At 33.0% G+C, this 14,919-nt stretch overlaps 4 protein-coding genes across 5 annotated transcripts in view; 2 read left to right on the top strand and 2 right to left on the bottom strand.

Annotated features, from left to right (window-relative positions):
* LOC115234322 overlaps window positions 1-2,516 on the top strand; it is a 3,794-nt gene extending 1,278 nt beyond the window's left edge. The window contains exons 2-8 of the mRNA XM_029805325.1: window positions 1-24; window positions 137-270; window positions 663-884; window positions 950-1,104; window positions 1,252-1,453; window positions 1,533-1,614; window positions 1,760-2,516. The exon at window positions 1-24 is cut by the window's left edge and continues 2 nt beyond it. Of these exons, the coding sequence (XP_029661185.1) occupies window positions 1-24; window positions 137-270; window positions 663-884; window positions 950-1,104; window positions 1,252-1,453; window positions 1,533-1,614; window positions 1,760-1,964 (1,024 nt within the window). The 3' untranslated portion in view covers window positions 1,965-2,516. The remainder of the gene's footprint in view (window positions 25-136; window positions 271-662; window positions 885-949; window positions 1,105-1,251; window positions 1,454-1,532; window positions 1,615-1,759) is intronic.
* LOC115234329 lies at window positions 2,243-3,358 on the bottom strand. Its single transcript, XM_029805338.1, has 2 exons — window positions 3,130-3,358; window positions 2,243-3,046 (listed from the first exon to the last, which is right to left on the bottom strand). The coding sequence occupies exons 1-2, from the start codon at window positions 3,280-3,282 to the stop codon at window positions 2,699-2,701; spliced, it is 501 nt and encodes a 166-aa protein (XP_029661198.1). The 5' UTR covers window positions 3,283-3,358; the 3' UTR covers window positions 2,243-2,698.
* Window positions 3,359-5,889: 2,531 nt separating this feature from the next.
* Window positions 5,890-11,485, top strand: LOC115234319 (L-asparaginase). Its single transcript, XM_029805322.1, has 8 exons — window positions 5,890-6,148; window positions 6,683-6,794; window positions 7,340-7,454; window positions 7,782-8,118; window positions 8,484-8,798; window positions 9,172-9,476; window positions 9,784-9,957; window positions 10,352-11,485. Exons 1-8 carry the CDS (start codon window positions 5,980-5,982, stop codon window positions 10,700-10,702), a joined length of 1,878 nt encoding a protein of 625 aa, XP_029661182.1. The 5' UTR covers window positions 5,890-5,979; the 3' UTR covers window positions 10,703-11,485.
* A 213-nt stretch (window positions 11,486-11,698) lies between these two features.
* On the bottom strand, window positions 11,699-13,967 carry LOC115234325. Of its 2 annotated transcripts, XM_029805329.1 has the most exons (5): window positions 13,597-13,967; window positions 13,239-13,422; window positions 12,905-13,070; window positions 12,050-12,241; window positions 11,699-11,972 (listed from the first exon to the last, which is right to left on the bottom strand). In XM_029805329.1, exons 1-4 carry the CDS (start codon window positions 13,768-13,770, stop codon window positions 12,085-12,087), a joined length of 681 nt encoding a protein of 226 aa, XP_029661189.1. In that variant the 5' UTR covers window positions 13,771-13,967; the 3' UTR covers window positions 11,699-11,972; window positions 12,050-12,084. The 2 variants fall into 2 exon arrangements, with proteins under 2 accessions (XP_029661189.1, XP_029661188.1); XM_029805328.1 differs by having other exon boundaries at window positions 11,699-12,241.
* Between the last annotated feature and the right edge of the window lie 952 nt (window positions 13,968-14,919).

Below are 14,919 nucleotides of genomic sequence, written 5' to 3'. Positions count from 1 at the left end.
GTCGTTCGACTACGAACGTGCAACGTACGCAGTATCTCCATACTATTTTTATTTACAAAATACAATGATCGAAAAATGATTACAAAATTAGACAAAAATACCACTTTGCTAATAAATGGCTTTGTTTTTTAATTAGAAATTGGCAGACGCCGGATTTAGAAACTAATATACGACGCATCAACGGGTTCTTTTCCAATTTATCGTTTGTTCATGAAGTGACCAATCATACGTTTTGCGTTCGCGCAACTGTCCGCGGTTCGCGAGAACCAGGTGAGTCTCTCAATTAATTAATGCTTCGATTAAATTTATTTAAATAAAATTTAAAAAAATTTGTTATGTTGATCTAAAATAATTTTAATTCTTTTCGTGGTTCAACTTTCCATCTGCATAACATACTCTTGAAAAACCTTGGTTAATTAAAATCACGCGTAATTCATATGCAGTTATATAAAATAATTTTTAATAATCGCAATTTTGAGAATATTATATTACTACATATATTTTATTATTGTTTTATTCCATAATTAGAACCAGATGGAATAATCTTTAAAAACCACGATCGTTTCAGATATTTCATCGTCGCATGTATTTTATTTGAGGCAGAAAAACAATATTTTCCATCTCACAGGACCTCGTCTGTTCATCCTATCAAATTGTTTCAGATAGATATGTTATCTTATCGGTTAACGGAGACGGTATTACAGTAGCTCTAGAATTAGCGCAGGTCCTGGATAGAATTTATTCCGCGCACGATTGGCGGCCACGACGAAGTCTGATCTTTTGCATGTCTCTGATGTCCTCGGATGTTTGTGCACAGACTTTGCCTACTTTTATACGACAAAAAGTCGTGGCTTATATAGCGGTGCATAGCCGTTTTACGCGAGGTTCGTTCAAAATTCAAGGAATTCTATGCCATGAACATTAATACAGAGGAATTGTTTGATTTTAGCTAACAATCAGGTGACTTTATCCGGATCCGACGTGATACGATCAATAGCCGTCGAAGCTATCAAAACAATCCCTGATGGTAATTGGACATATCTCGAACATGAAGTGTTTGGTCCTCGACTTTCTTTGAATATTCCACAAGTGATATTTTTGTTCGTGAGTATATTTTCAATTCGATAAAATATATTGTTATGATATATATATAAGATCTCGATCATATTCTATCATAATCCTAATTTGTGTTTAATTCATAATATTAATTAGGAAAAAATTTCTGTATTAACTTGTTTTTCTTTTATGCAGAACGATAGTAATTCTGCAAACAGTCAAACGCATCATAATCAAAGTTTGCGGTCACGCGGAATAATTCTAGCGCAGATGATTAGTCAAACTATGTGGCGATTGTCCGAAAGTATATTTATTCAATGGGAACCAAAATATTTTAATGAAACCGTTAACGAGGTATTGGAATCAATCGACAGTAACAAGTTTCAGGACGCAAAGGGTATATCTTTCATTTTCCATTATTTTTGTAGTAGGATATTTAAAGAATCTAAATTACATATAGAATATGATTTTTTCAGAGAAGTTGAAGAGTACGTTGAGAGTATTACTTGCCGCGGTGAAGGATCTTAATGCAAAAATCGACGCGATGGAGAATATTCAGTAAATATAATAATGTATCAATTAATAACCCAAACATAAAATTCTGTTTATTATACAAATGACGCTGGGTCGTATCACGATTGGGATTAAGTTTATTAAGAAAATAATTTCAGAATAAAGCATAAAAAATTACAATACATTCTAGGATATTACGCGTAAGGATATGGAATGATTTACTTTTGGATCTGGACAAGGCGCTTTTATGCTTCGACGAAAACTTGCATCATTCTAGAACTGATCTAGCGACATTTCGCAAACGATTACTCGAATCTACCAGCGATACCTTGAATTACCTCGACGAGATAGCGAAATGTTATGAAGATGCTATACAAGTTTTACAGGAGAGATAGAAGAGAAGAAAAGAGATAAATCTTGATCATTTATTGTTATGCAATGTATGTGCCGATGTATATTTTTCATTATTTTGTTTTTATATGCAAAGTAATATAAGTGGCAGAATAGATTGAATCATTAAATTTATTAAATTTTAGGTTCCCTGTATTATAAAAAAATCAAAAGTTCTTTATAGTAATGTAAAGAATATTTTAGCACTTGTGCTTTACTTTGCATTGTTATCTTATTTTTATTGCCTATCCATGTATAGGTAAAATAATTTTGTTTTGCAGATAAGTGCAAAATATAAAATATATATTTCTATTTGTAATAAGTATCTCAAGTATAAAAGTAGTATAATATAACTCTCTTATTTCTATTCTCACATATGTCTAACATATGCTTTCTATATCACATTTCGTATCTCTCTCTTTAGAGCTAAAAAGCTTTGTTATATCTAAATTCGTGATTTGTGTCTCATGTAGAAGACACTAAGTTTTCTTTATATTAAGACAAAAATATTAAGTGTTAGATATTAATTTGTATGAATCAAATATATGATTTTCACATTTATATTCCAATCTCACCTTAGCCTAATCTCTCTCAAAATTGCGAAGCTACTGTTATGAAACTTACATTATACAGCATACATTAATACATTCATCTCATTATTTTGGTCCAATCACATTAAATAATTTTAAATGCATTGATTAATTTAATATCAATTATGTAACATTTTTATTATTTTAATTTATCGCACCCCACCTATACCATATCTTATTTCTCTCTCAAATTGCGACGCGTCAAGTGTCCCTTCTATAGCTTCACAATTTGGATTAAAGACAGAATAGGCGCTAGGCTCATCCCGTCGTTTCGGTCCAGATCTGGTGTTCAAACAGATAAAGACTAAAGCCGATAATACAAAGTAAACCGCACCAAACTCATATTTCACAGCGATAGCGTACAGTGTGACCCATAACAGAAAATATAATAAATAAATCACTTTGGTTATAACTGTACTTTTCGATTGTTGCACGTTTCCTTCCGACAAAACATCCTCTGCATCCTGGATATCCAAATGCTGTTCACACAATTTAACCTTGAAACAAAGGAAATTATAATTTTCATAGAGAGAAGAGACCGAGAACCTTATGGATCGAGGATAATCGGGTATAACCTCACCTCCTCCTCTTTCGTCAATTCTCCAGTGGATTTCTCGCTTCCATCATTGCGATTCCACGAAATCGCGTTTATCACGGAGCTCTTGATTGTCTCCATCATCTTCTCCTTATGTTTTTTACGCCGATAAGCCTCTAATCTCTCGTTTACCGACATCGTGATCAAGCGCGATCATAACGAATACATCGCGGTGACATTTGATGTGACGCGTCAGCTGTTCACGTTCACGAGCGCCGCTGACTTTACGGCGCTCGCGACTCGTCGATGTATCGAAGTATCGAGATAACTCAAATAGGTGTCAAATTTTTTCTCTTCTTATGTCGCAAACAATTTCTACAAATCTCTCTATTAAAAAAGAAAGTTGAATTAATAAATAGTTAATCAATAACTGAAACTACAGAAAATTATATCAAAATAGTTCTACAAAAATAAATTATACAGTCGCAAAAAATCGCATAAAAATAATAGAAATCAATAAAAAAAAAAATAAAAAATAAATTAATACTTTTATGATATATTTATTCTCTTTTATCTTAATTGAAAATTTTACTTTGGAATACTTTGGAATGTACTTCTTCTTTCTTCGTCTTTCTTATATGTGTATACAACAACAACAAATTTTTCAGATAAGAAATAATTTGTTCGTTTTCTTACGTACTTTTATATGTATATAAAAGAAAAGTCCGGAGATACGAGGCATTCCACAAAAAAATTATATTTTTTTTAAATCTTGAAGACTGTTCCAATTATTTTCTTGAAATTTACTGTGCGTTAATAGTGGCTAATGAGCTAAAATTTTTAGCGATTGAAAAATTCTGGTATCATCAATGGCATACAGGCGATTATTCATATCATTTTTTTTTTCTGTCAAAAACCCGACCTCAATAATAATAGATTTTTAAAAAATATAATTTTTTTATTGAACAACTCTTGTATTTCTAGAACTAAGCCGTTTATGACAAAAGTATATATAAACTTTTCTTCATAAAATCATCTAAGGACTTACTTCTTTAATCTTCAGAACATATACTTAAGCACCACTCTGTATATTCCACCGTGAACAAAAACGTGTGTCATAGTCTTTATCTTGACTAAAGTGATGGAGGATTATTTTGACTAGTGATATATAAAGTTATGTTGAAGGCTATGGCTATGGAAAGTATTAGTTATCATTTCGAAACAAATAGCCTTGTTGCTTTATTTCCTAGATAGCACATGTTCCTAAAAGACGACAGAAAGACGTCTTATCGTTCTTTAAATATCTTTAAGATGTCTTTTGGCCTTTTTGTGCTGTCTGGATTATTATCGCCTGTAGCAACCAATTCTACCATGAACATTAAGTATATTCGCTATTATAGTTACAAAATATTAGCGATTGCTTTAGCTGAAAATTTCTCATTCCAAAAACTCCTCATTCTTTATTAATCTTTTGAATTACTATGTTTAGAATTAGATTGTACTACATTAATATATAGTATATATAAAAGTGATTACTATTGAACAAGCCAATAATTAACAAACAATAACGAGCAAAAAAAAATCTTTACTTAGTTTATTCGCATATATTCTATATAATTGTAAAAAAATGGAGAGAAAATTGTTAACAATTAAAAAAACCAACTGCAGAGTCGGCTTTTATACTTATTAATCAATCTCATAAATTTATGTATATTTTGTGTCAGATAACCATTGATCATATATATCATTAAATTTAAATTTTTTCTTCTTTCTTATATAAACTTATTCCTGTTCTTCAAGTCAAAGAAATTAAATTTTAGAATACTAGTTTATGCAACCGAGAAATTCCCGTTGTGTGACATTCCAATGATTCCGCTTGACAAATAGAATAAATAAGTTGAAATAAGATAAAAACAAATAAAAATTTGATTGAGAAAAATGGATATAGATATCCATCAAATCTTTTTTCGATAACAGAAATGATTCGACCAATTAAAAAAAAGTCAGTTTTTTCATTAATATTATAATGGTTCTCACATATAAATCTTGGATAGAATCGTTATACAAAATTAAGCTAATAAAAAGACTTTTGTTCGTCGCTTATTTCTTTTTTATACGTATTTTGTATGTAATAAATGATGTAATGAATAATATTCTAAGCGATGTAACTCAGAATATTGACATCACAGATCGATATTATTAACGGAACAATAACAATGTCTATCTTATTTAAATTTCATTAAATAATGAATGAATCGAAAATGTAACAGAGCTACATTGCTTTTCAAATATGGCTTTATTCTATTCTTTTATTTATATATTATGTTTGCAGCGTATTATATAAGAAAGTTGTAAAACGGTGTGTTTTACATGTTCATTAAAAAGTTGCACCTAGTTATGCAATTTAAGTAATCTTATTTTAATTTAGACATTTAATCTTTATATATTCTTATATGATCAATTATTGAGAGAAAAATCTCATATGGCAAATTTAAAAAGATTTTTGATAAACTTTCTCTAAATAATATTTTTTTGTATGTGATTTATATGAATATCTCTAAAGAGCTGTTCATTTTCTATTTTAAAAACTTTAAAAAATATCTACATTATTGTAAATTGAACTCATTTTTATACATCATTACAATTTTTTAAATAATTTCTATAATATGTACAAATATGCATTTTTGTAAAATATTTTTGTATTCAGTTTGTGAAGAAAAAGATGAAAAATATTCTATTTATTATTATATCTATTTCTCCGGAGAACTCCGGAGATATATTGTTAACGGCAAGATTTCAGGCGACGTCAGCGACTGATCTTATGTAAGAAATTAGTCTCGTAGAAGTCATCGAAGCGAGAGCACGCGCATAAAAGTTCAACACGCGCGAACAATTATGTCACAATTGATTTGCGAGTTACATGACGATGTGCATGATGCTAATAATGGTGTAAATATGGAAAGTGTCAAGAGAAGTATCACTGATTTGACCAACAAGCCAGAAGGACACGTTCTGGTGCTTTACACGGGTGGCACGATAGGAATGGTGAGGAATGAACAAGGAGGTAGGTATACCAACACATATACAAACATCGCGTAATTTAGAGAAATTATAATGACTTTCAAGAAAGACAAATATTCTTGCAAATGAAAAACCATCATAGATTTCAATTTCTTATGTATTGTAAATCCTTAATATCTTAATTCTCCGATTTCACAAAATCATTTTTTTTCCTTTTTTTTATTATCTGAATCCATGGGGGAATCCTTGATATTTTAGATTCTTAATTTTTCTCAGAGTGTATGGTCTGTAAACTCTTATTTTCGCAGATCTCTTGCTCTTCTATACATGTTTCTGTATACTTTTACTTCTAGAGTGTTTCGTTTCGCACATTCTTTGTGTTTCATAGATTTTTCTACAAATAAATAAATTGATTCTCGATTCCACGGAGAATTTACACAGAGATTATAGATCTAAAAAATATAATTTATTTTATTTTAAATTTATGATTTTATCCTTGTCTTTTAGAATTTGAATTATCACATAATTGTTTCCATTTTTATCATCTTACAAGTGATAACAAATATTTATTTTCTAGTACTAGTACCGAGAGCCAATGCATTCATTAAGAATCTACGGAAATATCCTCAATTGCACGATCGCGAATATGCTGAGAAGAAATTCGGTGCGATGGGGCCATTGGTCCTGCCGTAAGTACAGATATGACCATATTCAGATTCATTGCAAAAATATGCAAAAATAAAGAATTGTTAAATAATCATTGAAAAAATCTCATTCTTATTTTTAAATTCAGAATTTTAATTTCATCTTTTTCCGTAAAAAAGAATCTATTTCAATTTTTACTCAAACGAAAATATTAAACTACCTTGTATCTTTCTTATTGTTAGATATGTCATTCCTTAATAAAACTTTTTATGTCATATTTATCATATTTATTAATATTGAATATTACACATTTTACGGTGAAAGTTTAAACAGTCGTCTGATTTTGTGCAAATCAGCGTCAATACGTTAAAAGAAGAAAAAAAATAGTAGAAGAATGATTTCTATGTGTTTAAAGACGAAAAATTGAGATTTCTTCTGCCGACTTTTCTCAATTCGCTTATTTTCTGTAGGAAAAGGCGAACCATGAAAGGCATTTCCAGCAAATTTACGGAAGAATTCGAATCAGTCCCACTTTACCCTTCGCTTTCCCTTGCGCAATTTTAAAAGTACTTTCCTTCTAATCTTGCAGCGTGACCGCAACCGACAATCGCCGGATCGTTTATAACGTGTTAGAATATTCTAATCTTTGCGACTCTAGTAACATGACTATGGACGAGTGGATTCGCATTGCTAATGATATCAAGGTATGTTGGCATATCAATATCGATGTTAGCGACAGAGAAACATCCCACATCAATATGCATTGCCTTTATCTAACATTTTAGTTCTTGTCTTATTTAAAGAGGATAATGAAGGTAAATTATCAAAAAGCGATTACATTTAATGGTGACACTTAATGACAAATAATTTGCACGTACATTTAATTTTTTTTTAAATAAACATTCAAGATAATTATACGGTGTTAAAATGTTAAATGTTTTTATTTATACTTTATATATATTTTAATAAACCGATGTTTTCTATCTGATTAAATTATCACAAGGTGATCTTCACGAGTTTTTCCTCTGCAGGAATCCTACGAGCACTTCGACGGATTCGTGGTCCTCCAGGGTACCGATACCTTAAGTTACACAGCATCCGCTCTGTCCTTCATGCTCGAGGCTCTAGGCAAGATTGTCATCCTGACCGGTTCGCAGATGCCGATTTTCGACACGAGGAGCGACGGCCTGGATAATTTCCTGGCGTCCCTTGTGATCGCGGCAAATTACAACATACCCGAGGTCTGCGTGTTCTTCGGTACAAACTTATTGCGCGGCAACCGGACAAGCAAGGCATCCGCAAGCTCCTTCGAGGCCTTTCACTCGCCGAATTTTCCATCCCTGGCCACGGCGAACATCAAAATCGAAGGTTGAACAGGTTCAAAGAAAGAGAGCGCTCTGTCCGCAGTCTCTCTCTCTCTCTCTAAGATTTTTTCCTAAAGTTCAAACAAATAAGCGGAACATTTCTATCGAACAGAATATTTCAAAAACGTTAAATTTTGAAGTCTCTATAAATATAAATAATCTAATTATTATAATATTGTAAATAATATTTTTTAACGATATTAACAATAACTCATTGCAAATGATTCTTTTACTATTAATTAAACTAAAAGCGCTAACAGTGCATAATTACTAGTATTCTTCTTTTAAAAGAAACGATTCTAAGTTTACTGATAAAATTTTCGAAAATTCTATATATATGGTGTGTTCGAAGATGATGTTCCTTCGCAGTGGACTATCGCTTGGTTTTCCACTCGTGCACTTTGGAGAAGTTCTACGTGCATGCATCGCTCAATCGAAATGTAGGCCTGCTCCGACTGTTTCCCAGCATCACATCCGATCTGGTAAAGGTGTTTCTTCAGCCGCCTATCGAGGGGGTCGTGCTACAGTCCTACGGCACAGGGAATGTCCCGACAAATCGCGACGATATCATCGAGGAATTTCGCGCGGCGACAAAGCGCGGTGTAATTATCGTGAATATCACGCAATGCACAACCGGATGCGTCTCGGATGCGTACGAAGCTGCAAAGCTGCTTCAAAAAAGTGGTACAAGACATTATTACATGGATAAGTGTTAATAGCTTTAATACACACAGTTGTTCGATTGTTGTTTGTAAATAATTCTGTAAGAGAAAATTTTTTTCTCTATAAATATTTTATTGATTTTATACAATATTAAGTTTTAATTCTCTATCTTCTTCCTAAGCTTTTTGGAAAAAGTTGTGTATTAGTCAAGAGATATCTCACATTAAGATAAACGTTGACAGAACTATTATGTGAGATTTATGCAATATAGAATGCATGACGAAGGAGAGAGTTATATAAACATAAATATCTCTTCGCGCGTTCAAGGTTCAAATGTTATCTACTCGTTAATAAATATTCAGCTCGCTGCGATTAAATCGTTATTAATATGCAGGAGTAATATCGGGATTTGACATGACTCCGGAGGCCGCGTTGACGAAACTCGCCTACGTCTTATCGAAACGCGAATGGGACACGGAAACCAAACGGCAAATGATGGAAACCAATTTGCGGGGTGAATTGACAGCCGGTCGATCGCCCATGATGCAGGATTGCGATTTGGTGGAGGCTGTTGCTAGATCCTTGAGATTGTCCTCGGCGGCGGAGCTACAGGAGCTGGGATCGATCCTGTTCCCGGCTATGTTGGACGCCGCGGTGATCAGGCGCGACATCGTAAAACTTGAATCGTTACAAAGATATGTCAGTAATCTTTGCTTTCATTTAATTTTGCATCAAGACATTTTGAAAAACCAGTACATATTTTAGATATTTTTCCGTCTCTTTCCACATTATTCGACTTCTCTCTCTATCATTATTTAGGGAAAGTTTAAGAATATCAAAAATTAGAATATATCATATTGGAAAGAATAATAGTCAAATAGTAAATCTAAATATTCATCATAATAAGCTGATTACACTAATTAAATATTAATTGGATATTGTAATGTAAAAATGATGTAAAATTCTTGCAGGTGGGTTATTATTCTAATCAGCTTTTTCTATTCAGGGTGCTAATGTCTCACAAGCGAACGCAGATGGCCGAACAGCTTTGCACATAGCTTGCTGCGAAGGAGATTTAAAAGTCGTGCGACGTCTACTAAAGATGGGTGCAAACGTTCATATTAAAGATCGGTTTAATCGTACATCTCTAACCGATGCGATCGAGTACGATCGTCGCGAGGTGAGGACAAATTGTGAAAATTGTCTATTTTTGAAACTCTACTATCGTATTCCTATTCTATGAATTTTTAAAGAATTTCGGATACTCAATTGAAATCATAGAAATAAATTCTCAGCATTTTCCAAATCATTGATCTCACTATAAGTATCTCACATGAGACTATCTCTATGTTATAAAAAGTTTACATTATTTATACAATCTTATTAACAATTATTTATATAATATTTATATTTATATAATATTATTAACAAAAAATCTTGATAGCTTTCACAGTCTCATTGTCAGTTTAATCCGGAAGATATTATCGTTTCACATTAATCGGCAGACTAGAATCATCGATCGTTTGCTTCATCGACAGAGCGTTAACAGCACAGGTGTTTCCGTGATCTTCCAGATCATCAAAGTATTGCTGCAGTGCGGCGCGCATCTTCATGACAATGCTCTGCTGATAGGAGAGCGGATGTGTACGGCCGCGGCCATCGGAAACACGAAGCGCTTGCAATCGTATCTGTTGGCCGGCGCCGATCTGTCGCAAAAGGATGTCTCGGGACGCACCCCGCTACACTTCGCCGCTCTTCACAATCACACGGAGACGATCGAGTTCCTGCTGGACCACGGCGCGGATCCGCGATGCGTCGACATGCTGGGACAAACCGCGGCGGAACTCGCGGAAGCCGCGCGAGCCACGGACGCAACGCGCCTGTTGACGCCTTTCAGAATGATCGAGGCAAAATCGCATACGTAGATGCAAGGTCTTAATTTTTTTGCCTGATATATATTGAATCGAAAGCGAAAAGGAGCGGAGAAAGATTGTATCTTAGAAAAATTACGAGTTCCGCCTAAAGTCTGCGCTAACCGCGACTTGTTCTATTCCTTCTTTTCACAAAATTTAATTATTTATATTTTAATTATAAAATTTATATTGGGCGGAAAAAGAAAATGTGTATTTAATACAAATTAGTTCTAACAATAAGATAGATACAATCGGGTCTTAAAGACTGAAAAGTATGTCATAGGATTTTGGATAGAAATAGGCACAACATATTGAAATACAACATATGTGCATTTAAATATTTTTAAATATATAATTTTAATAACAAATAATAGAGTTGCACAGTTTTCAGTCTGTTGGATAACAGACTTAACATTTTTATATACAGCTGAATTGTATGTATATTACAACGTGTATTATTACGATACATTTTATGATAAACACAAAACTTGAATACATATATATATATATTTTAGATTTTTCAGATGAATGTAGACACAGGAGCAAGGAATAGTAATATTTGTATAATTTTATGTTTTAAAACAGTTATATGTTAATAATAGTAATAATCCTGTGATAGTTTAAAAACTGATAATTGCCGTGATTATTTTAATTGAGATTTATTATTTTTATTGCTTGTATTAAAATCGAATTACTATCTTATTGCATTTCTGATCTTGAATAATGCATTTTTTAAATATATTTTTTAAACAATCAAAAGTTTCTAAATCCTAATAAACATAAAAAAATATATCACCCCGCGTATCTTTTTCTTGCTCAGAAAATCCCATTTTTATATTACATCATTTTCTATGAAAGTTTCAAACTCTTTCACGTGAGAAAAAATCTAGAAAAGTATATTTATATTTTCTTTAATTTCACCTGTAGTGCTATAAAAAAAAATTAACATCATAATTTTATTCAAAAATAATAGATGAGAAAGAACTGATATACGATAAATCAAATCATTGTATTTACTAAAATGACTGTGATTTTCCTGCGATTATGAAGAAAAAGAAAAGTAAAAGCGCATCGAGGTGTCATCTAAATTGCACGTAGTGAGATTTCTTAGACGCGACGAAATTTCACACCTCGTGCATCGGAATAATGTAGATCGACTTCCCTGATGTAACTCGCTCGTTACACCGCGAGTGATTTCAAAATTGAACGTGAGATAGATTCGCCAGTCTTTGACGACAATGGTGGACAAGCTTTTGTAAAATTCACGTGTGATAGGCCGTTCCTGCAATGAATAACAAGGATATGTGCGATGGCATAAAGAGAAACATATGAAAAATCGCGTACTCCGATCAATAATACCTTTAATTAACATTTCGTGCGTCGAATGTCAAACGTCAGATTGCGCCGAATTGCATCATTACGCTTTTAAGGATTCGCGGTGTCACAAAACACTCCTTGTAAACACGCCCGCAGTCGTGATGTCTCTCTCGTCCTATTCTTATAGCTTCCTGAAGGACTGTGCCGTTCGTGAATTCCTTAAACCACTCGTGACTGTTCAGAAATATTTGAATTTATAAAAGTAAAATGGAATTTTTCATGTAATTAATTAAATAGTTTTTCGTGTAATTCTGTAATTTAATTTGTATCTTGCGTGTTAATAATCTTCTTCTGCAATCTAATTTGTATCTTGCTTTTTAATAATCTAATAATTAATTTTTTCTAAAAGCAAGCAATTAACGCGTTCGTATCATGAATGTTAATATCACTGAATGAAGCATATACGATTAACGATGATTGTCGACAATAACTAAAAAAAAAATCTTTCTTCTTATTTTAATCATTATTTAATCATTATTAATTATTATAGCGCTCGAGAATAAATTAATTGTTTTATTCTGTCTTTTGCTTTCGCACGTTACATAACATTTGTTTCAATTCGCTTCTCTAATCTATTTTATCCGAATTTCACAAAATTTATATATATTTACTTAATTAAAAAGTATATATATTTATTTAATTAAATTAATAAAAAAAGGTGTTGTTAACCCTTATAAATAAATAAATTTTCTCCATTCAAATATAATATCATATTTTATGGCTATTTCTAATTTCTTTTAGATTAATCGGATCAAAATTTAAGATACGAAATAATGCTTAATTTTATTTGTTGTTAATTACACTATTGCAGGAAAATTATATACAGATTAATCATACCTTGACAAGCCATCAATGATCTTGTCAGTACTCGTAGGATTGTTGGAGTGACTCGCCTCGGAAATGATGGAGCAGATAATGCGCTGTATACAGGGTGTGACGTAATTATTGCCGAGCATGATCTCGTTTATCGTATTTCCCATTCGAGACCATTGCGAGTCAGAACCTGCGAATAAACTCATTTTCCCAGATAAATGTATATTTAAGAGATATATTTATACTTAAATTTAAATTTAAATTTAAATTTTTAAATTTATATTTAAATCTTTATTTATTATTGGATATATTCACACACAGATCAACAACTTGTTATAAATAAAACAAAGATTCATACTTCGATAATGCATTCCAGGACCTGGCTTCGACAAGACAGGTACAGCTAAGGTGAGAATGGCTGTTAATATGCCAGCGATCGACAATCCTTTCGTATTAACATCAATCAACGGTGTTATCTCATTATGTTTGTTCATATGACTCAGCGGTATCCTGAAAAAGGGTACGGACACGTCCCAATTGATCTGGAAAATTTATCGAAAAGATTTATTTATCAAAGAGAATGAAACTTGAGTAAAGTAATCATTCATTATCAAATATTCATTGACGGATAATTACGGAACACTTCGTAGAGAACTGCGAGACATACGCACGTATGTTTTGGAAAATATTTTTATACAATTGCAGAGAATACTTACTTCGATATCTCCTTCTTTACTGTTAAACGAGACGAATTGTGGCTTTTGACTATTGATAAATAAACTGTTTAACTTCGTGGACGTTCTCGCGTCACCGTCGCCGATGACGCGCGCGAAGAATAACGCAAGAGGTAAAAGAATCAGGATAGTCGAATCACTCGAAAGAGCCCTCATATCTTGCTCGGGTCGTTAAATCGAGCAGAATGTTAATACTTTCTCTTCGATTCACGGTGCTTTCGTTACCTTCAACTTTCCACGAAGTAATGGGATGCATTTGCGCCACCCGAGGGTTTTTCAACGACGAGTGCAGAGGACCCCCACCTCACTGACACGACTTATTCGCAACACGTGCTCGCCCACCCCTATCGAAGCAGGAAATACCGATTTCTCGCCGCAGAATTAACAAACCCAGGCGGCGAAATCGTTGCGGCTGCAAAAGATATTAGTCGCCTTTACACGTCAGGCAGCGGCTTGTTGGTCTTATCTTTTTTTTTTTCTTTTTTTTTTTGCACGGACTCGTTGCATCGGACCCCGGTAATTACGACGACCGTTTATTATGAACGTCGCGGATTATGAACGCGAATTTTCACCGCCGGAGAAAGAGCGTGCCCACGTGCGACGAAATCAGAATTAGAGATAGACCCGGCCGACCGTGGCTTTCGACGAATTTTCCGGGGCACCGTCCAGAACGAATTCCGTCGTGCTTGTGCCGGGGAGAGCGCGACACGCGAGTTTCGCGAAGAAACCGGGGGGCTCTTCGATTCGCACTCCATCCTTTTCCACCTTCACCGAACGTTTGCAAACGCGCCATCTTTACGACGGGATCTCTTTTTCGCGCAAAATTTCTTTCACCGGAAGGACTTTGATACGTGATCTTGTAGCGTAGATCCTGCTGGTCGCATCCGCTTCCGCAGCCTCTAGTATTTATAAATCTTTAAATACAAAACACTATAAAGAAATTTATATATTTTATAAGACAGCCTTTTCTCTAGAGTTTCTTCTGCCTCTATAATTCTTCTTTCGCAAATATTTTTTTTCTGGGTTTTTTTTTTATCTTTTATATGTGTGTATGTATATGAGCATATAAAATATTTTTCATAAAAGCATTATTTCTATAAATTCTCTCTATATATTTTCATTTTAAGTCTGTTTTAGATGATCTCTAATTTGTATAATAGAATTCTATAATATTATATATGTAAGTATAATAACGATTTTATATTAAAATGTAAAATTCTGTCATAAATTATTGTATATATAAAATATCTAAAATAGCCTCTGCTATATACTTATATATATACTGCTATATGTATATATATATAT

The sequence above is a fragment of the Formica exsecta genome, unplaced genomic scaffold, assembly GCF_003651465.1.
Source record: "Formica exsecta isolate Colony F162 unplaced genomic scaffold, ASM365146v1 scaffold2, whole genome shotgun sequence".
NCBI lineage: Eukaryota > Metazoa > Arthropoda > Insecta > Hymenoptera > Formicidae > Formica > Formica exsecta.
Note: the sequence above shows the minus strand (reverse complement) of the source record. Positions and strands in the feature narration are given on the sequence as shown.